Here is a 21,804-nt window from a genome sequence, read left to right on the forward strand (position 1 = left end):
TTTTAAATTTCTCCCCTCCTAAAAAATGTCTTCAGGAAGAAAAAAGAGAAAAAAAAAAAGGGGGGGGGGGGGAGAGGCCAGTGTTTACAAGTTTCGAAAGTCCTTCATAGGTCAGTGATGCAACTGTCTGCATCTCTTACCTCGGAGTAAAAAATAAATAGTTGAACTTACTTCCGGTGTCATTAAATGAAAGGCAAATAGATCTAAATCTAGGGGACTCTATATAAAAAGTTCAAAGTGCTGTAAACTCCTTAAACTCCTTTCTATCTTTTCATAAAAAAGAAATAAATGGGTGGTAGTGGAAGCACCAGACGAGTTGTTGTTGAGGATGCAAGAGGCGAAGATGTAGTAACTGTATGCGATATATCATAATATATGATATTTAATATTTTCTCTATTTACTTACTTTCTTTTAAATTTAAATAAATAGATCTAGATCTAATAAAATCTAATTAAATTAATTAATGATTAATCATAGTGAATAGTGTTAGTGTACACTAACGTAACATTTAACAGTACAGTGAGTGAAGTAATTATTATTATATTATACTTAATTAGAGTAATCAGTAATAGTAGTAATAATACTAATAGTGTCTTTAGACACTTTAGTAAACTTTAGTTAGGTACTTCGATAAAATTTCAAAATGATCACAATGCAATGGAACCTATTTAGTTAGATAGAGCTTGAGAAATGCTTTCCAATGATACTAATTTTATATTGCTGAGTTAATTGTGAGGGAAGTTATTAAATTTTTAGTGGCCAAAAATTAGCCTTCTTTAGCCTTTGTTAGGTACTTCGATAAAAATTTCAAAATGATCACAATGCAATGGAACCTATTTAGTTAGATAGAGCTTGAGAAATGCTTTCCAATGATACCAATTTTATATTGCTGAGTTAATTGTGAGGGAAGTTATTAAATTTTTAGTGGCCAAAAATGAGCCTTCTTTAGCCTTTGTAAATAAAAAAAAAATCTGTGACCGAAACAACTGACAGTTGAACTTAAATTAACTGTATTATAAAAAGTCTTAAAGATATGGGGTTGAAACTTCACACTCTTTTACATTAACCAGTATTCTGTTAAAATAAATTTAAAAAATAAGACCAAGCAAAAAAATCTTTGAAAAAAGTGAATTAATTTATAAAAAAAAGCCTTCGACAAAAAATAAAAATATATGTGATTTTGTCATCATATGAGCCCAAATATCACAAATAAAACAAATCAGAGATCTGTATTGTGTTTTATTTTGTTTAATTATAATTCTACTGTATTTAAATAGCTATTTATATGCATCAGATAGATAATTCTTATAAATTATAAATGAAAATAGCACTGCGCAGAAAAATATTTCCTAAAATTTAATGACTATAAGTTATATAAACTTCATAAAAAAACAGTTTTAACCTTTTTGTAGAGCACTGGCAATTAATCATTTTAAAATGCCTTAATTTAAATGCTTTAAAAATTAGATTGTAAATGAAAAATTTCTTGCTTCGGACAATAAAATAAAAAAGAAACCTTAAAAGATTTTTTACTTGAATTTTTGTGCAATAATAGCTCATCATTTTAAAAATATAATGTACTCATTTATTAACTATTAATTTACATGTATATTAATAGAAAAAAACAACACACAGAAAAAAAATTAAATTATTAGTTCGCTGAGCTAAAAATATGAAAAAAAAATTGTAATATTTAATATTATTTTTTAAAGTAATTAAACTTTTACTTTAAAATTTGCAGATTACAAATTCATTATAATAAAGACACATTCCCTCTCCGTAATCTAGCATTCAAACACTATAAAATTAAAAGTTAATCTAAATGAAAAATTCCTATGTGTGCTTCTAAAAATAGCTCGTGCTAGACAGAAATTGACCATTTCCAGTAAATCACAGTGTTGGTTGTTACTAAAAATAGATACCATCAACTTTGAAAATTAATATCTAAAGAGTGCGCCAAGCTACAAAGTTCAAACTTAGCACATATATATATATTAACATGTTAAATTCAATAGAATTAGTGAGATTGTTGTAACCATAAACACTTTTATTTTATTTAAAAAAGAAAATTTTACCCTTCTTTGTCTTTGTTAATTTTAATATCAAATATCTTTAAAGTGCGCCAAGAGAATTTAATGAGATTTGAAATATACACATTTCATAATATGATAAATTATTGTAGCAAACAGCATTGTTGTAACTTTTATAGGAAAAAAGTTGTAAAAATGTCAACTTTCACATAAACTTTTGTTAAGAAAAATTTAACAGATTGGCTTCAAAAGCAAATACAAATTATCTCTGATATCTTATGTTTACAAAAAGTAATCATAATTAGTCCTCAAATCAAATACAACATGCTAAAACTTTGATGGAAATGACCACCCCTAAAAAAAGGGTAAAATCTGCTGACACACTTTTCAGCCATTTTTTGGGAGGAAAAAAAAATGGATCTAGGTCAGTTTATCGAAGTACCTACCTTTGTAAATAAAAAAAAAATCTGTGACCGAAACAACTGACAGTTGAACTTTAATTAACTGTATTATAAAAAGTCTTAAAGATATGGGGTTGAAACTTCACACTCTTTTACATTAACCAGTATTCTGTTAAAATAAATAAAAAAAATAAGACCAAGCAATAAAATCTTTGAAAAAAAGTTAATTAATATATAAAAAAAGCCTTCGACAAAAAATAAAAATATATGTGATTTTGTCATCATATGAGCCCAAAAATCACAAATAAAACAAATCAGAGATCTGTATTGTGTTTTATTTTGTTTAATTATAATTCTACTGTATTTAAATAGCTATTTATATGCATCACATAGATAATTCTTATAAAAATTATAAATGAAAATAGCACTGCGCAGAAAAATATTTCCTAAAATTTAATGACTATAAGTTTCATAAACTTCATAAAAAAACAGTTTTAACCTTTTTGTAGAGCACTGGCAATTAATCATTTTAAAATGCCTTAATTTAAATGCTTTAAAAATTAGATTGTAAATAAAAAATTTCTTGCTTCGGACAATAAAATAAAAAAGAAACCTTGCGATTTTTTTAGAAGTTATTAAAAGATTTTTTACTTGAATTTTTGTGCAATAATAGCTCATCATTTTAAAAATAAAATGTACTCATTTATTAACTATTAATTTACATGTATATTGTATATTAATAGAAAAAAACAACACACAGAAAAAAAAAATTATTAGTTCGCTGAGCTAAAAATATGAAAAAAAAATTGTAATATTTAATATTATTTTTTAAAGTAATTAAACTTTTACTTTAAAATTTGCAGATTACAAAGTCTTTATAATAAAGACACATTCCCTCTCCATAATCTAGCATTCAAACACTATAAAAGTTAATCTAAATGAAAAATTCCTGTGTGTGCTTCTAAAAATAGCTCGTGATAGACAGAAATTGACCATTTCCAGTAAATCACAGTGTTGGTTGTTAATAAAAATAGATTTTAACCATCAACTTTGAAAATTAATATCTAAAGAGTGCGCCAAGCTACAAAGTTCAAACTTAGCACACATATATATATTAACATGCTAAATTCAATAGAATTAGTGAGATTGTTGTAACCATAAACACTTTTATTGTATTTAAAAAAGAAAATTTTACCCTTCTTTGTCTTTGTTAATTTTAATATCAAATATCTTTAAAGTGCGCCAAGAGAATTTAATGAAATTTGAAATATACACATTTCATAATATGATAAATTATTGTAGCAAACAGCATTGTTGTAACTTTTATAGGAAAAAAGTTGTAAAAATGTCAACTTTCACATAAACTTTTGTTAAGAAAAATTTAACAGATTGGCTTCAAAAGCAAATAAAAATGATCTCTGATATCTTATGTTTACAAAAAGTAATTATAATTAGTCCTCAAATCAAATACAATATGCTAAAACTTTGATTGAAATGACCACCCCTAAAAAAAGGGTAAAATGTGCTGACACACTTTTCAGCCATTTTTTGGGAGAAAAAAAAAATGGATCTAGGTCAGTTTATCGAAGTACCTACTTTAGTTAGTTAAGTAATTTAATTCTAAGATCTAAGACATGATTTAAGTAATTTAAGTATTTTAATGCATATAAAATATTTAATAATCTATTTAAAGTCTAAGTCTAATCACTCTAAAGGCTCTAATCATTAGGTATAGAATATAGAAGTAAATTTAGCCCCTAAGGAACCATTAGTTAGGGCCTAGGGAGGTTTGGAGGGGGGTTTGAAGAATTGTTGCTACATAGAATTCATAGATATATGACTACTTCACAAGTCTCACCAATCACACTATTAGCATGTATACACATTATACATGTTTCACTTCACAAGTCTCACCAATCGCACTATTAGCATACACAATATACATGTTTCATTTCACAAGTCTCACCAATCGCACTATTAGCATACACAATATACATGTTTCATTTCACAAGTCTCACCAATCGCACTATTAGCATACACACCATACATGTTTCATTTCACAAGTCTCACCAATCCCCTTGATGTGTTCTCTCATGCTCCCCTACCCTGTCAGTCTCTACTGTATGGGCAAATAGTTGTCTCCCCAAAGTCCTTCCCTGATAAATGACTTCTGCTACTTGGAATGCTTCTAACCACTAACCATGGCAGTAACAAAGATGTCTATACAACTATCAAGGAAGTTCACCTGCATTTTCCATAACATTTGTCATCTCTCCTAGAAATTTTAAAGTTCAAAATTTTATATGCTTCACAGATTTCTGAGGCTGTTGTTCGGAGGCTTCAAGGACAGCCTGAGGCTTATGAAGCAATTCCAGGTACATAAAGATTCATTTTCTTTTGACATTTAATTTTTCCTTATTTATAACTGAACAATGGCATCATTATCCTAACATGTCCCACACACATTTCTATTGGCATAATAAGGTTAAACATTTTATGTACACAATTTTTCATTTTGCCTCCTTTTCTAAGCACCACCCTAAAAGGGAAAAGTTGTTATTAGTTTTGTTTAGTCTGCCTATCATTCAGGTTTACATCTCAAAAACTAAGTGCTATTGAAAATTTGATTTCCCCATGATCTGCTCGAAATATGGCTACTTGTGTAATGACTCAATAGTAAGAAGTATAGAAGTTGGGTTTAATTGGGTATTTCCTTAGTGATGCAGTAGTACATTGAAAACTTGGTTGGTAGTTGAGTGGGCGTGTTGTTGTTGAACAACCAATTTGTTCAACAACAGCACCTTCACTCAACTACCAACCATCAACTAAAGCCAACTCTTTTGTTTTTAAAATTAAAATATATCCATATACGCAAACCATTTTTATGTTACTTCAAATAAAAAAATAACTACTGCCAATGTGTTTCCATGTATTACAGTCTAGTAGTTGTGCATGCAAGAGACTAACTCTGCTAAGCCATTGATTTTCCTATATCTTATAAATTATTTGCATGCACCATTTTTTAAACAATATTTAAAAGTCTTATTTAGTGCATAAAAAAAATATTTAAACAGTTTTCAAAATGATGTTGAGTAAAATAAGAGAAATAGTTTTTTTTTTTTTTTACAATACCTCTATTCAAATCAATCCTTCATGGAGAAACCTAGCTGGGTTAATGCTGATCTCAAAACGGCTCTAATGATTTTCTTAGAAATTTAACTTGATGTATATATATATAGTTGAGAAAAGAATTACTAGCTCATTGGCCACAAGGAAAACTGTAGTTTGACCGTTATAATTTTTCAAGTAAAAAAAAAAGAATAAAATTAAATGCCACCTCAGCTACATGGAGCAGAGAAACTGCTGTGGGTGCGACAATGTTCTGACCATAGTTAATACCCAGGCTGAGATGAACCCTGTTTGTTCTTGGACTGAAGGAGGCTAACATGGTGTCACTTTAATAAAATTGCTTCAAATGGCCTATCTTTTTAGTACTATACATAATAAAGGATTTATATGAGAGTTTTTAAAGATAAGTATTTTGTTTTGTTAAAAAGCCTTGTGCCACATCTCTGGGAATTCCCACATTTTATCTGAACCAAAAAGCACTAGTACTGTGTGGTTTGGTTCATTTACATTGGTGATTCCTTCCTTAGTTACCAGTGTGATCATCTTGATGCTGGGCATCTAGTTTTGATATAACTTTTCTACATTTTTAATTTGTTTTGTAATTATTTACATTTGTACACACTGACATCTTGATCTTGAAAATGAAAGGTAGGTGGTGTTTTGGCTTTCTTTCCTTTTTTCCTCCTTATAGCTATAGCCTCAGCACCAATGTTAGGGAGTTCAGTGATAAAATAGTTATTTACTTATATGCAATGAAACCACTATAGCTAGATCATACTAGATGGATAATTTTGAGATATAAATGACACAAAAAGAATTTTGAAAATCGGATAATTAGTTCAAAAGTTATAAATTTTTTAGTTAATTATTTTGACCTCTTCTTTGCCTTTGTATTTTACTTATTTGTTTGTCCCACTTTTGGTTGTCTTGTCTTACATTGTCACTTTGAATTATTTTTTTAATCTATATAGATCTAATTATTATTTAGCTTTTAAATATATATTTTAAGATACATTAAAATTAATATTCCTGTGATTTTTTAATGTTATTTAACTTTTAATTAACATTATGAAATAATATTTTAAGTGAGAAAATACGTTCATCTGACATGGCATTCATTCATTTGACCCATTTATACAGCCGGTAAGCACAAGGTGATTGGCTGGGCCCAGTCACGTGACCTACTTTTGACATCGCGAATGACGCGTAGGGAAAAAAAAGAGGGCTGCGCGAGTGATTTGATTGGACCAAAATAAAAAATTACTTTCAATCAAAAGCCGCTGGAATTGTCAATACTTACAAAAAAACTAATTACACACATAGAATCGGCAAGTGATGAGCTTTAAAACGATGTTTGAAATTTTCTTAAGGGTCAACAGAATACGAAGATATTACAAAGAGAAAACTTCAACCTGCAACAGTTTCGTACACACTTAAGCTATCTTAATATTTCAAACAGTAATGGAAACGTCATCCATTTCTGCGTACAACGGTGTATCACATGACTATATACGACTTATATTTACAAGAGGCTTTTAAAAAGAAAATGGGATACCCTAACCTCGTTTCGCGGCGAAGTGGGACAAAAAAAATACGGACGATTTTTCAGGCGGACTGAACGGCCTACCAATGTAGCTTATCTTATAAATTACAGAAATTCCTTTAAGAAGATAATTATAACTTAGACTATGTCCCAAGTCTGTCCATGTTTAATCTAGTCATGTATGTTCATTTGAGATGTAAACTCATGATTTTCCTGGCTGATTCAGGCAACCTGAATTCATTGAAGTAATATCTGTATTTTATAAGACGAGACGTGCTCCATGCTCATGGCAAGGCTCTAGGGAAGAAGGAGGATCACTTTAACTTATAGTTATATGAATTGGTCCTAGTTTATGGAATAAGAAATGTGCCTTTATAATTGTGCCTTTCTGAGTATTTTATTAGGCTGTGTTTTTAGTATTTGTAAGTTTAGATTCATTATTTTTATGTACAATTGCTACTTTACTTTGTCTTTAGATAGTATTGTTTATGTTAACATACAACATTTTCTTATATCTTTAGACTACAATTCAGAACAACAGTTAGATTTAGATATACACATTTTCAAATAAGATAGTAAAATCAAAACATAACATGATACAAAGTCTTAACGGAAGATTGTAGTGTATAGTGTAATATGAAACATGATACATATTAAGGATAATATAATATTTTATTTAAATATATTTAAGCAAACTCAAGATATCTGAAATTCAATCGAACAAATGGTTAATTTAAGTAATGATATCTAGCAGAGTTTTCTTAATTAATTGATAATAAACACTTTCAATGTTGATATACAGATAGGTCTGCGGGGTGAAAGAGTCACTGCCATATAAAAAAAATCTTTGCTGAATAGTCATGTTTCTAATGTAGTACCAATAGTTACTAAAGAACATATTTGAAATGAACAGAAAATATTTTAGTCACAAATACTTTAGCTATCCAGAATTGCTTTCTTTACTTTTTTTTATAATAAGAATATTTTGAATGTGTAGTTTCACTATTATCTCCATTGTTTCTCCACAGAAACTAAACCTACAGCAGTAAGTAAACTTTTTTACCCTTACAGGAATCAAATAACTCAAATTGATTTCGCTTAATTTACTAACAAAATTATAGTTATACTATTAAGTAAAAAAGTAAAGTTTCCCCTTTCAATCTATGGGGCAGATGATGTTAAGGTCATCTAATTCTTTGGCCAACAGTTAACGAGCAGGGTGTTAACTGGCCAGCACAACTTCCAACTGCCTTTACTTTCCCCAGCTAAAGTCAGGTACCCATTAGAGTTGGGTGGACTCAGGTGTGCCTCAAAAAATCCAGAAATTCAAAATCCCAGTCTTCACTGAGATTCGAACCTGGGACCTCAGGTTCGGAAGCCAAGTGCTTAACCATTCGACCACCGCACCCCCTGTTATATTATTAGTTAGACATATTTAAACTTTGTAAAATAGTAATAATATAACTTATCTTGAAATCGAAGTGTTACTTCTGATTATCAAGGTTGTTTCTATTTCAAAATATTCTATCAAGAAAAAACATTGTCTCCACAGCCTCCCCAGTTTTTTAAGCCAGAAACTTTCGAGAGTAAATCATCGTCTCTGTTGACCAAAGATGAAGAAGATTTTTTTACACAGAAATTACAAGAACTTCAACAGAGGGTAGGTTAAGACTTATACTTTGAAATTGTCTTTCTCTTCATGGATATATAATTATCTTTTTTTTTTTGGAAATAACGTCTGTATTTTATAATACATTGGCATTTTCTGTGAAAATTTCATCTCTATAGAAATTTATGAATTTTCTTTATTTTTTTCCTCTCCAGAACGCTGCTTTGCAGAAATTAACTAACGAAGAGTTTGCTAAGGCAGTGCAAGAAGTAGAAGAGAAATTTGTGTAAGTTACATAAAAAGTTGTCAGTGATAGTATTCCTGTATTTGCACTAGATTATACTACACACTACAATCTTCCATTAAGATCAAATCTATGAAGAAAAGGTCACCTCTTTACTAAGAGAATGTATAAAGCAAGCTAGTAATTGGAACTGTTTGGAACCTGTCAGCTTACTTGTAATTGTATTCTGTAAATAAAAGTCAAGGTAGTGATAACTGAAAGTCTAGAACAAGTTTATTTCTATTAGAACAACTCTTGAAATGCGGTGGACTTAGTCAAGAGAACTGTATTTTAGCTTCTTAATCGACAACTTTTAAAAAATATACAAATTAAAAAATCACAGAAACTTGAAGCTGATTTTTAACTTTTTTTTTTGCTAATGATTTTCATTGTAATATTTAAGCTGTAATAACTAATAGACTTTGTTTTACATTTTCATTCAAAATTATGTTTAGTATTAGGGTCAGGGAGCTCTTTTAATGAGTAACAAAATGAATTTAGGATTTGATAAGTAAGAGGCAGTATTCATGGTTAGACTAGATGTAAAGTGAACTAGTTTTCATGGTTAGACTAGATGTAAAGTGAACTAGTTTTCATGGTTAGACTAGATGTAAAGTGAACTAGTTTTCATGGTTAGACTAGATGTAAAGTGAACTAGTTTTCATGGTTAGACTAGATGTAAAGTGAACTAGTTTTCATGGTTAGACAACTAGATGTAAAGTGAACTAGTTTTCATGGTTAAACTAGATGTAAAGTGAACTAGTTTTCATGGTTAAACTAGATGTAAAGTGAACTAGTTTTCATGGTTAGACTAGATGTAAGGTGAACTAGTTTTCATGGTTAAACTAGATGTAAAGTGAACTAGTTTTCATGGTTAAACTAGATGTAAAGTTTTCTTCACATAGCTTCCAGGGAGAAATAGAACCCACCTTCTTGTAAATATATTACTGATAAATTACTTAAAGAAGACAATGCTTAACAACTAGTGTTTACTTAAATTTTTTTTTAAGATCTAGCGATCAATAGATCTGATGATGTGAAGCTTTGACTGAAAAGTTATTGTCTGTGCCATGTACACTGCTCCATCCACTTTTTAATTTCCCAGGCTTAGTGTAAGGAACTTAGTCGACTGACTGAAAAATATTGTCAGTGCCATGTACACTGCTCCATACACTTTTAATTTTCCCAGACTTTATGTAAGGAACTTAGTCAATTGACTGAAACATGTCATACTATCACCAGTATTCTAAGCTGTGCAGCCCAGCTGTTACAACTTAACCATCTTATCTTACTTCATACAATACAGTATGTTTATATCTAATTTAAACTCAATAGTAGTTTTAGTTTGGTGATCTTTTGTTAATTTCTCTTTTGGTTTTGTGTGCACAGGAAGACAACAGGTAGCCCTATCTGCCAAGACCTGCAGTTGAAAGTCTTAGAATGTTACCAGGCCAATCCTACAGAAGTTCTCAATTGTGCTTCTGTCGTGGATGCCTTCACAACATGCGTGGAGAGAGCCAGAACTGTAAGTTGGATCAGAGCGTTTGAATTAGTGTCACTCTGCCATCCCTTAGCTTAGTTACAAATCTATTGATTAATGGTTATTTCCATTTACTATCTGTATTATTAACTCTAGTGGGCACCATAGTTTTTTTCTTGCGCTGTTTTTGGAATTTTCAGAGAAATATGCTTGTAAACTCCCGATCTATCATAAAATGATACACAAAATTTAATTTAAAAAATTCCAAATATAAAATATATTGGAAGGTAAAAAAAAATTATTATTTTACTCACATTTCCATTACAGTATATATAATTGTATTTAGTATTATCTATTTGTGATTTTAGTTTCTACTTTAGAATAGAATTTAAAATAAAGTAAAGGAATATAACATGGCCTAAATAGTGCAGAAGTTGCCACCAGCTTTTCAAATATTAGGATTATCTCCCTTTGATTAAAATATATTTCTTGAAATTTATTCTTTCTTTTATATTTTCTAGTCTTTTCAGTGAAATATTTAAACTGCTTTGCTTTTTCAGAATTCATCTGCAGTCCTTAAAAATACAGAAATGTTTTTTTTAACTGTTAGCATTTTTTTTCTTAGTGTTCTAAAGAAATAAATGAAGACAAAATCTTAGTGCTGATCTTTTGAATCCTGGTGAAGAATGTGATTTAGAATTCCGTGAAATTTAGGGCACCTTGAGTCAACCCTACTGTAATGGCTACATTAGTTAGGGAAAAGTGCTGGCCACATGACACCTACATTAAATGAGTGCCACAGAAACAGATGGCTTTTACATCATTCTCCCCATAAGTCTCAAGGATTGAAAGGGTCATTGCGTAGTCTGAATGAAATCATTAAGCTAACCACTTGAGATCTTATGAACTGGACATTAGTTTTTGTGTTACATTTTGCAGCATGTTAATACACTTGTATGGGCTGATGGGCAATAAATAAACAAATTTATTATAGTACCGAGTTCTGTTACAAGGACTAGTCATGAGTCTAACAGTCAAGCCACACAATTCCAAAGCATAGATAGTATTTCAGCTAGTGTGAACAATTTTGTTTCTTCAATCTCTAGAGCGCTTGGATTAAGCCAGCTAGAGACCTAGACTCATTATTATAATCTGAGTGCTCTGTCCATCAGGTAGTGAGCATTTCCTAATCAGGTTCTTGTTGAGTTACAGTTAGCTTGTGACTTAAGTTTAATAAATCAATCTCCAAATGTTCATATAATATGGTGCTACCATTTTACGAAAGATTCTATTTATTGAAAGTTATTGAAATTTTTTCTTGCGTAATTTTTTTAACCATTGTGTTAAATTTTACCTGAGTTTATTTATGTTCAGATTTTAGAGTTTTCAAATATTTACTTCTCGTGACACAGAAAATACTTTTATTTTTTTAGCTCTAGAGCATTCTCTCAGTTAACACATGCTAGTCAAAAGTTTGATAATTATTTTAAGGTAGTTGAAGAATAAAATCCACCATTTTTTTTTTGTCATTGGTAGGTACCTAGAGGTACCTAATGTATTACTTTATATTTTATGTGTTACATTGATGGTTTAAAAATTAAAAAATGGTAAAAAAAAAAATTGTACCTAATGATTCATGCTAGAAAAATGTAGAAGTCATAAATCTAATATAAAAATAACAATTACTTTTCCTGATGTCACTTTTTTTATTTACGAAAGACAACTATAAGTCAAAGACATTTCTCAATCATCACATTGCTCAATCATCATACAGTTTATTTACTGACTAAATTGTGAGACATATTTTTTTCTTATTTTTAGTTTTGGTATATAAATAGGGAGGCACTGGCTTATGGCTTCATTCAAAGTCTGATCTTACCTAGGACAAATTTTTTGTTTTCAGGATTTCATCTTTAAAGCCATGAACTAAACTTCACATCTTTTCTCTAATAATACTTTGTAAATGAAAGTCATTTTGTTTTCTTTTTGTGAAACCGGACAGTTCTTTGACTAATATTCTATGATTGTGTCTTCCAGGTTACTTCGTTTAACAGAACCAAAAATGTAACCAGTGGATGATCTCCATTTAGTTGTGTCCATGCACCTCACGGAATGATCTATTTATTGCTTGACTTTGAGGACAAACTACAGTGTTATTTGTGTGTTAGAACCACAGCTAACAGTCCATAGATTGAATTCTACACTTGTGTGTTAATGTGCTGTTCTTCATATGATGTGTGAAAGTTTGAATGACTTGCTGCTGATAGAATGTACTCCCTAGGATCATGTGATAATCTTAACACTGTGAGTTAGTGATTTCGCTGGATGCCTTCATTTGAAAAGTGCCATCCTTGTTATATATATAAATAAAACATAATAAAACTAGAGGAATTTTTTTTTTTTTATTGTATTGGTGGTTTGTGTAATAAAGTCCTGATTTGGATAGGCTAAGATTAATCTAGCATCAACCTGATTGTCTTTTACACATTAGAGACTGGACTGACTGGTGTTGTTTAAGATCTTAAATTGCAAGTCACCACTGAAACTTGAATGGTTATGACAGTCTAATGCTTATTGATTTATTCAATGCTGCTAATGAAACCAATGTTTGCTCATGCAGCCCCAATGAATTGAGGTTTTAGCCTCTTATTGGAGATTGAGTTTGTTGCTTTAGAAATGTTTAGCTCCTTCAGCCAAGTTGCAATTCCAATAAGGCTCTTTTGCGGTGGAGCAGATCTGACTTTAATTGCCTTAAAGACTTCTAAAAAGGTGGCTGTGTTTTTCATATTCTTTATTCCAATAGCTGGTTTACTTGATATCAAAATTCCAGCATAAGTTTTTTAGTTGACAAACAACATACAACAAAGAGAACACATGTTTTTAATGACTAATTTTATTAATTTTTAATGTCAAAAGTTGTATTGTACTGACTTGCTAGAAAAATAGAATTGGTTTTTACTAATTCTGAGACATTTGGAGTAATAAAGTATTTGATTCATATTTAGTTGTGTGTACATTTGACAAAGTTCATAAACAAACAAAAAATAAATATTAAGTTGTAAAGAAAATAAATAAACATCAGTCAGATTATAATTCCATGAACAATAAAACCTAATGAATTAGGCAGTTAGATGGTAATGAATACTAGCTCTATTTCTCTATTTAACATTACCAACACTAAGACCTTAAAAGTTTATTTAATTTATTCTTAACATTTACAAAATCTTTTTGAGTTCTGAATGAGATTTTAAAATGATGTTAAAGCAATGAGATTTGTCTATTGCTTGGTGAATGGTCTTTAAAGTATCCCATTTTGTTAAGAGATCCTCTAGGAAGTTATCCTCACCTGTTTTGAATGCTAACATTTCAAGTGTGTACTGTTTGTAGATTACAATACATACAATTGTCAAATGAAACTAATCAATGAAAGAGCTATTACATGATGGCTACTTTGTAAATCTTTTCTAGTATTAATTATGCTCACTAGATGAGGTAGTGGATAGAAGATGACCAATGATGTAACACTGCTTGGCTGAACTAATAAAAAGTAATAATGTACTAAATTGTGTTCACTGTGGAGGGAGTCTCAAACTCTGACACTGAGAACAATAGTTAGTCCAGCAACTTTCCTCACCCCCCACTCCACCATTACAACAAAAAAGAATAAATTAAAAGAGTGTCAAGTGAACCCAAGATATACAGATACATTCTAATGGCAGACACTTGACTGTACATACAATGAGAGAATGTAGATTTTATACAATGAATGGACCACTGTCACTAGCATAGAGCTCATACAAGTGTACAACAAATTAAAAGTTTACCAAAAAAAAAACAACACTAAATGGGAAATTATAAAAACCAGTAGAGTTAACATTGCACACTAGAATGTTTCAACAAACTTGTTCAATGATGTCTAAATATCAGGGCGTCATGATGCTCCTTCTGAAAGTGTTATGTTTTTAAACCTAACTCTTGTTTACAAGAGTTCTATTAAGTTTTATTTTAGGGCCCTTCTTTAAGTCATATCTTTTTTTTTGTTAATTGAATAAGCCATTTAGTGCTGCATGACATTGTGTGACAGTAGAAATGATTCTTTAATACAGTTGCTTGGCTGTTTCAGTTGGGGCCTATGACACCAGACGATTGGATGTTCCTATTAGTTCTTTCAATCTTCTTTTACTCTGTCTTATCTATGGGAGCACTGGAGGAGTCTTTAATGGCTTGGCTTCTGAACCTAGGGTCCTGGATTTGAATCTCGGTGAAGACTGAGGTTTTGAATTTCGAGATTTTCAGGGCGCCCCTGAATCCACCCAACTCTAATGGGTACCTGATTTTAGTTGAGGAAAGTAAAGGCGGTTGATTATGCTCATTAACTGTTGACCAAAGAAACAGATGACCTTAATGGCCTTTAGGGGAACTAGTTTTTATTCATAGGAGCAAATTTGAAACAGGGCAACAGCTTCAGCCTTTATTCTGTATCAATGAACAGTATCATTAAACATTTCCTTTGCATTGTGGGCTTGCTGTGATGATGCAAGCAAGCATAGTTTTTTTTCCCTTTAGAAATGTATCAAAGAAACTGAAATCTTTTCCTCCAATTTCCTTTGGGGGGACATGGACAGTGAATGGAATTCTGCTGCCTGATGTTATGACTCACTTTGTCCACAATGATCCTGTTGAATAAACTAAAGTACGAAATGGATGAACTCAAGGACTATACTTTACAAAGCTATTAGATTTACACATTCGCTTAACTAGGATCATTTCTAAGGGGAGGGGCGGGTAAAAAAATATTTCTTTTTTTTTTAAATCTAAAATTCATTTGTTATTATGAGAATAACAACTGCTCCATAAGTTGTACCAACGAGGTATTGTCTTTTTTTAAGTTTTTTTTTTCTTTTTAGAAATTTTTTATTTATTTGCAGATGCAAAATTGTATTTAACTAGCTATTAGATCTAGATTTTTAAAAACTGTTCCTGTCACTTGGTATCCTACGTGGCAGGGGAAAGAAAAAAAACAAGGGCGTTTAACTCCTATAATGTTATTGCTATAGAGTTATTGCTTCGCATAAAAATGTTTTCGATTATTTCCCCCTAGTCCGATTTCAGGAAATTATGGAAGATGAGCCCATATTTTGGTGTAGCTCCCAATGCGACGCCAAAGTTGAAGGCGATCAATCTGATATTCCAAATGGTCCCTCCTTTATAGACAGATCCAATCAGTAGGGAAAAAAACAACAACAATTAAACCTGCAAAAGAAATGGTTAATGATTCGTCCCATTAGTAGAGAACTCTCCTAAGTACAAAGCCATTTGAAGTGCTGGTCTAACAAATGAGGTTAGGGCGTAAATAGCTTTTGGTAATTTATTGCTATCACATTTATGTATTTTTACCGCACTCTTTTCATGGGCTCTAGCGAAGAAAGAAAATATCGCAATATAGACATTCTAGGGTTGATTGCGCTAGGTACAGTTTTTTTCGTCGTCCACGCACTTTTATGAAAAAAAACAACAACGAAGAAATGTAGGCCTACTAGGAATGACTAAAAAAAAAGTTTAAATTACTTGTAACTAGTTAAATAAACTTGTTAGTTATTGATCTATCAATGTATCCTCAGAAGTTTACAATATTTTCACCAATATTTGGGCGCAGGAAATGTGCCATGAGCCTAAATATAGCTTAAAGTATCACGTGACTAACTCTGTATTTGTTCTAAATTGAACTCCAAGAACAATCTTTATCCATTCCATTATTTCTTTTCCGCCCCAGACTCCCTATAAATTCATCCCTTATCGAAGTTAATAATAAACAGAAGTTGTAATACAGAAGTCTATTTAGAACACCAGGAAGACATTGTTTGCCAATTAAAAGAATTTCACTAATCATATTCGCTGAGACTTGTAAGCTACAATGGAATAGAATCCATGTGTTTGACAGCGCAATGTTGTTTTGTTTTCTATATATATTAGCTCTATGAACTAGACGTTTGCTAGGATGTAAAGAATAGAAAGAAAAAAAAAGCCACGTTATTTTGTCCATAGTACGCTCCAAACTCGTCTAGTTGTGGGCATTCTGCACCTAGAGTTGAGTGACAAAACCTAGCCACTTCTTGCAAGTCTCTCTGGGATATTTCTTTAACTCTGCACATGCTTGCCACAGTCAGTATAGCTAAATACACAAATACAGCACTAAAGAGTGAATTTTAACCGCTACACATAAATGGTCTGGTCTTAAGTTCTAATGTCTCAACTATTTATTTACCCATGCTAAATACTTGGCCATGCACTCTAAACACTAGCTTCCGTTACATAGTTACATAACGCAATCACAAAATGAAAAGTGGCGTGGCTTACAATCAAAGACATAGATCTATATTGCTCTAACACAATTTTACCTCTCTTTAAATAGGGTAGGGTGTGTGTGTACTATCTTTAAATGGGGTAGGGGGGTGTGTACTATCTTTAAATGGGATAGGGGGTGTGTACTATCTTTAAATGGGGTAGAGGTGTTTGTATATAAATAGAAACAATGCCAATCACAATTTCGAGCTTGCAGCCATACAGTGAAGTACTATAGAGACACATGTACACAATAAATGTATAACTGTTAGTCTACGTGTGTCCAACACTGGACCAATCCCAATGTACAGAGATTATAAAACATCAACTATTTACAGTGAATAGCTAGCTGGGTTCGTGTTCAGCCAACATCCCACAGAACCGTTACTGAGTTCATCCTTCACCTGGAGACAGAAAGTGAACTAGTGTCTAGACCTGTGTTCATTAGAACAGCACTAGGAAATACCTTTGTCTTTCAAAATAACAGCAGAAAGATCCTCGATCAATCACTGTGGCCAGTCAGCTGGTGGTGGGGCCAAGAACATTGGCTACTTTTAGACACGAGAGTTACTGACGTGATCAGAGTACAAGTGATCTAAGTACAGGGAAACACAAAACTTCTTCAGACTTTATGCAATAGTGTTAGGATAAATCAAGCGATGGTTCCTCTTGCACTCATATTGTCCAACATGACATTCTGTTGTTGTGTACTTTATTGGAAGTTGTCAATCGATCTTTCCATTGAGTGTCAAGGACACATGGATTTCATCTTCCTCTTTCAACATTCCAATCGAAATCTTGATTTTGGGATAGTCTTCACCAAGACGACCCTATCACGTGGTCTGCTCTAGGTGTATCACGTGGTCTGCTTTAAGTGTTTGTTGCTTAACGTAACTGTGCGCCAGAAAAAAATCGAAATAAATAGAAAATCAAACCGAAAAGTGCAAGCATCTGCACGTCTTCAGGTCTCTGTCACAGAAGTCTACTGCCGTCCTCAGGTCTCTGTCTCAGAAGTCTACTGCCGTCCTCAGGTCTCTGTGTCAGAAGTCTACTGCTATTAGCACGTATTCAGGTCTCTGTCTCAGAAGTCTACTGCTATTTGCACGTATTCACGTCCACAACCCTCTCACAAGTTTTACACTTTACGTAACAACACCAGTAAAACTTGCAGTGACACCGTTCTGTTAACTTTTGTTTGAAGGTGTTGTAGCCACGGCCACAGCACATCAAACTGCAGCCGTCCATACCCTGAGACTGTTTATCGCAGACGCGACCCACTGTTCCTAAAGAGCCAGTCTCCGGGTTAGCCACACAATAATTGGGAGACTCGTCTAAATAAATGAGGTCCTCTTTGCTGGGCTTATTGAAGTTTTTGTTTTTGCGAACCAGTTTGGTGCCACGCCTGTTGAAACGTATCTCCGTGGCCCCATCGTAACGATCACGAAGGCGGTGCCCAACTTCACGAAATGTGGGCAGCTGCTGCCAGCATGTCTTCAGGGCACAAGATCCAGACACTCCGTGACACTTACACTCCACCTTGGCGTAGTTGTAGACAGCCTAAATAGGAAACAAACAAAAAAACATCATTAGACCGGCTGTCAAGTATTAACACTAGTTCAGTTGCATCTTGCCAATCAACATACAGCAATAGAGACCTTAGCGTTAAAATCAACTTACTTGCCCCATGACCCACACATAGGCGACCTGATTTATTAGCGAAAATCCATAACATATATCTACTTAACTAAATAATGTGTGGTTGAGAGACGTAAACCCCATAGTTATCTATTAAGGGGGCTCGAGTTCAAAACCCTACTCGAGCTAAGTTGTGTTTGCTGAGCGCCTAAACAAATACTAGAACCTAGAACTCCCCCTTGTCCACTAAAGAACTTGCACCATAACGCACTGAGCGTGTTTTAAGTGTGAAGAGATGCGCCATGCAAAAGTAATTTTTTTAAATAGTAATGTTTTAAATAGTTGAATTATTTGAATTAAGATAGTCAGTCTAAAGTACTAAAATTTACAAAGTCATTTATTTTTTTGTATAAGTAACAATTGCAACCATATTTAAAATACAGTCTAATAGTGTCCTTTTTTATTTGTTTCATCTCGAACATTTCAAGCTTTTAAGTAACATCTCCTTTCGCCTACTGACAGTCAGTTTTCTTGCATATTGAGACGAGTGAATTAGAGTTTTGCTCAATTATGTTTTCTAGCAAAAGTATAGAGTGTGACCTATAGGAAAGTGATAGAATTCTCTTTAATGTTTGTCAATTGAATCGTTGAACCAAATGTAACTTGTACATTTCACATGTAGTGTTGAAGAGAGACTGGGGTATGAATGTATATTTTGTTTGCTCTAATTATGTTTTGTAAAATAAATTTCCTCACGAATAATAAATATTATTATTATTATGTTCGAAACGAACGAGTAGACCTATTCATTCTCTGGCGCTGCCAGGGTCGAGTTTCGTTAAAGAAAAACACAATTCATTGTAGTCCCTTTATCAGTGTCCACTGAAGAATTTTCTGGTAATGTGGCAGCTCTGCAGCAGTAGCGCCATCTGACAGGTATTATTATTATTATAACAAGGCTACTTTCAAGTAGAGTATTTCGGTATTCAGGAAACAAGATAGTCAGTTGACTATTGCTCAGTGGTTCAAAATCCTATATGACGTGAAAACATTGATGTGAGTCTATAATAGGAGGCCAACAAAAATCTGAACACTTGAAAAGTTACAAACAAAACTTTGTAGCATCCCCGCCCTCAGTCTTGTGAAAAACAGCCAGAGACTAATGAACGTTTCACTCAACAAATATTGAATGTCTCCTCAGTGTGATAGTAATTAGTGCATTTCACGTAATGTTTGTTTTAAGGATGAAGTCAAAGCATTCAATTATGTGTCCTCTATTGCTACCCTTATCCAGCACTGCTATGAAATAACACGTAGTTTTTGTTTTAAAAAGGTCTGTACGAATATGCATGAAATATGTCAATGTAATTTTAGAAAACAAAATGGTTAGCTTTAGAGAGACAAAAATTAGCAGCTGTTTAAATTTTGGAGCTTATAAATCCAGTGCTCATTTTTAACCTGAGGCCACACCTTGAGCAAAACAACGTCTTTTGCCCCTTCAAACTAAAACTGCAAAACTGACAAAGCAGTCATCTAGATCTAGTACATGTAGATATAGATCTTCCTTTAGGAAATATAAAAATAGCTATTTCAGCTGTACAAAGTTAAATTAACCTAATGTTAACTAAATTTGTACAACAGAGTAGACTGCATACAACCCAACTAACAGATACTAAGGCGGTACTAATGTCCCCGTCTGTTACATATCACACAACTTAAAAAAAAAATGACTTTCATTGCAGGCCCCAGGTCTATTCCTAAAGCTGTTGAGACAAAATACATGATCTCGGAGAAAGTCCGTACTCCATACTTGAAACTGTAGAGCCATGCACTGAAAGAGTTTTCAAAAGATTAAAATAGCTTTAGTCTAATATTTTTGTTGTCTAATGTTTTGATCTTAGAATCCATTATGTTGTTGCGACTCAGGTTGATCAAGATGCACCCTGTCACCTCTGGCTTGTAAACCTTAGCGTAGGGCTTAGCATGTGCGCTAACAATGGAGATAGGTGTGGGTTTCAGCAGAACATTCCGTCTCCCTCTCCACGTTTCATTCCAATTGACTTGCTCCATTCGCAATGATTGACAAGCGCTTTAACTTGCTTTCTAAGGTGTTCAATATCAGCCAGTGTACAGGTCGTTTCTACAATGTTTTCATTCAAAACAGCGGCTCGTCTAGTTGCAGACTTTTGCTCTCACGTACTTGACGTTTACTACAATCAACACAGTTCTAAAGAAATGACTTTTTAAATAACTTGAAATAGAGTTCACTTCTTTGGGAGTTGGCCTAGATTCGAATCAGCAGAGCACAGATTCGGCTCTTTTGTGGTGGGCCTACACACTGAATTTTTCCCACACACAAAGGTATACACTATTTCATTTCGGTACACATTTCTACATTAATACACATTTAACAATAGTGTACAAACATATACGCAATCAATCATTTAGGCCAGTGTGCACATTCCTACTTTCGTACACGTGAGGCCTACACACTCATTGATAAGACGACTAGCATCTCTTCTCTCTATCCTCTTGTGGTGAGAATGGACAGAGGGTGCGATACAGTCAGGTTCAACTAATCAGAAGTACAAGTCAGGTCTCGCGCTGTTACCGTCAAGTTGTCAAGAACTGTCAAAATGGTGAGATTTCATGGACCGTGCGGGAAGACAAGTGTCACACGACGCGTCAACCTGGCGTTCTAAACCTTTCTTTCACTTGGTCCGTAGCACTGCAATAAGCAACCCGATACCCTCAGCGCCACCCTGGGGAATGTAAACCTTGCGTGTCTCCCCTCTATAAAACGCACATCATTCACGCCTTAGAGTGCCCCCCAGTCCTCTAGAGCTTGCTCATGACTAGACTGGTGGTGTCGCTTGGGTTCACTTGTTGGGGACGATACTCTTTACTTAAAAGTCTAGCTTGGGGATAGTAGAATAGGTTTTCTAGGAGATAAGATTTGAATTGGTAAATGTCTACTGGGAAACATTATTTTGTAAATGTCCAGTGGGAAATATTATTCTGTAAATGTCCATTAGGAAATATTATTTAGTAAATGGTTATTTTGTAAATGTCCGCTGGAAAGTATTATTTTGCAAAAGTCCACTGGAAAATATTATTTTGTAAAAGTCCACTGGAAAGTATTATTTTGTAAAAGTCCAGTGGGAAATATTATTTTGTAAAAGTCCACTGGAAAATATTATTCTGTAAATGTCCACTGGAAAATATTATTTTGTAAAAGTCCACTGGAAAATATTATTCTGTAAATGTCCACTGGAAAGTATTATTTTGTAAAAGTCCAGTGGGAAATATTATTTTGTAAAAGTCCACTGGAAAATATTATTCTGTAAATGT

The 21,804-nt window shown here is 32.7% G+C and overlaps 3 protein-coding genes across 12 annotated transcripts in view; 1 reads left to right on the forward strand and 2 right to left on the reverse strand.

Annotated features, from left to right (window-relative positions):
- Positions 1-21,804, reverse strand: part of LOC106066212 (polynucleotide 5'-hydroxyl-kinase NOL9-like) — a 329,067-nt gene that overhangs the window by 32,328 nt on the left and 274,935 nt on the right. The window lies entirely within an intron of this gene.
- On the forward strand, positions 151-12,861 carry LOC106066750 (MICOS complex subunit Mic19-like). Of its 4 annotated transcripts, none has more exons than XM_056027021.1 (8): positions 151-354; positions 4,747-4,807; positions 8,133-8,149; positions 8,657-8,764; positions 8,929-8,999; positions 10,386-10,521; positions 11,583-11,670; positions 12,514-12,861. In XM_056027021.1, exons 1-7 carry the CDS (start codon positions 289-291, stop codon positions 11,625-11,627), a joined length of 504 nt encoding a protein of 167 aa, XP_055882996.1. In that variant the 5' UTR covers positions 151-288; the 3' UTR covers positions 11,628-11,670; positions 12,514-12,861. The 4 variants fall into 4 exon arrangements, with proteins under 4 accessions (XP_055882996.1, XP_055882995.1, XP_055882998.1 ...); XM_056027020.1 differs by having other exon boundaries at positions 11,583-11,648; XM_056027023.1 differs by lacking the exon at positions 11,583-11,670 and having other exon boundaries at positions 152-354.
- The window catches only part of LOC106061915 (protein Wnt-5b-like), a 221,903-nt gene continuing 215,144 nt past the window's right edge, over positions 15,046-21,804 (reverse strand). For 6 of the 7 annotated variants that reach the window (XM_056027018.1, XM_056027019.1, XM_056027014.1 and 3 more), the window contains one exon: positions 15,046-18,375. In XM_056027018.1, coding sequence (XP_055882993.1) covers positions 17,914-18,375 — 462 coding nt within the window. In that variant the 3' untranslated portion in view covers positions 15,046-17,913. The remainder of the gene's footprint in view (positions 18,376-21,804) is intronic. The other variant, XR_008777586.1, reaches the window with a different exon arrangement.

Source organism: Biomphalaria glabrata, chromosome 4 (genome assembly GCF_947242115.1).
Source record: "Biomphalaria glabrata chromosome 4, xgBioGlab47.1, whole genome shotgun sequence".
Taxonomy (NCBI): Eukaryota; Metazoa; Mollusca; class Gastropoda; family Planorbidae; genus Biomphalaria; species Biomphalaria glabrata.

Coding starts and splice junctions, on each gene's coding strand:
- LOC106066750 (XM_056027021.1), top strand. CDS start 289: ATGGGTGGTAGTGGAAGCACCAGACGAGTTGTTGTTGAGGATGCAAGA. Junction 355..4,746: donor GAGGCGAAGATGTAGTAACT/GTATGCGATATA, acceptor TATGCTTCACAG/ATTTCTGAGGCTGTTGTTCG. Junction 9,000..10,385: donor GAAGTAGAAGAGAAATTTGT/GTAAGTTACATA, acceptor TTGTGTGCACAG/GAAGACAACAGGTAGCCCTA.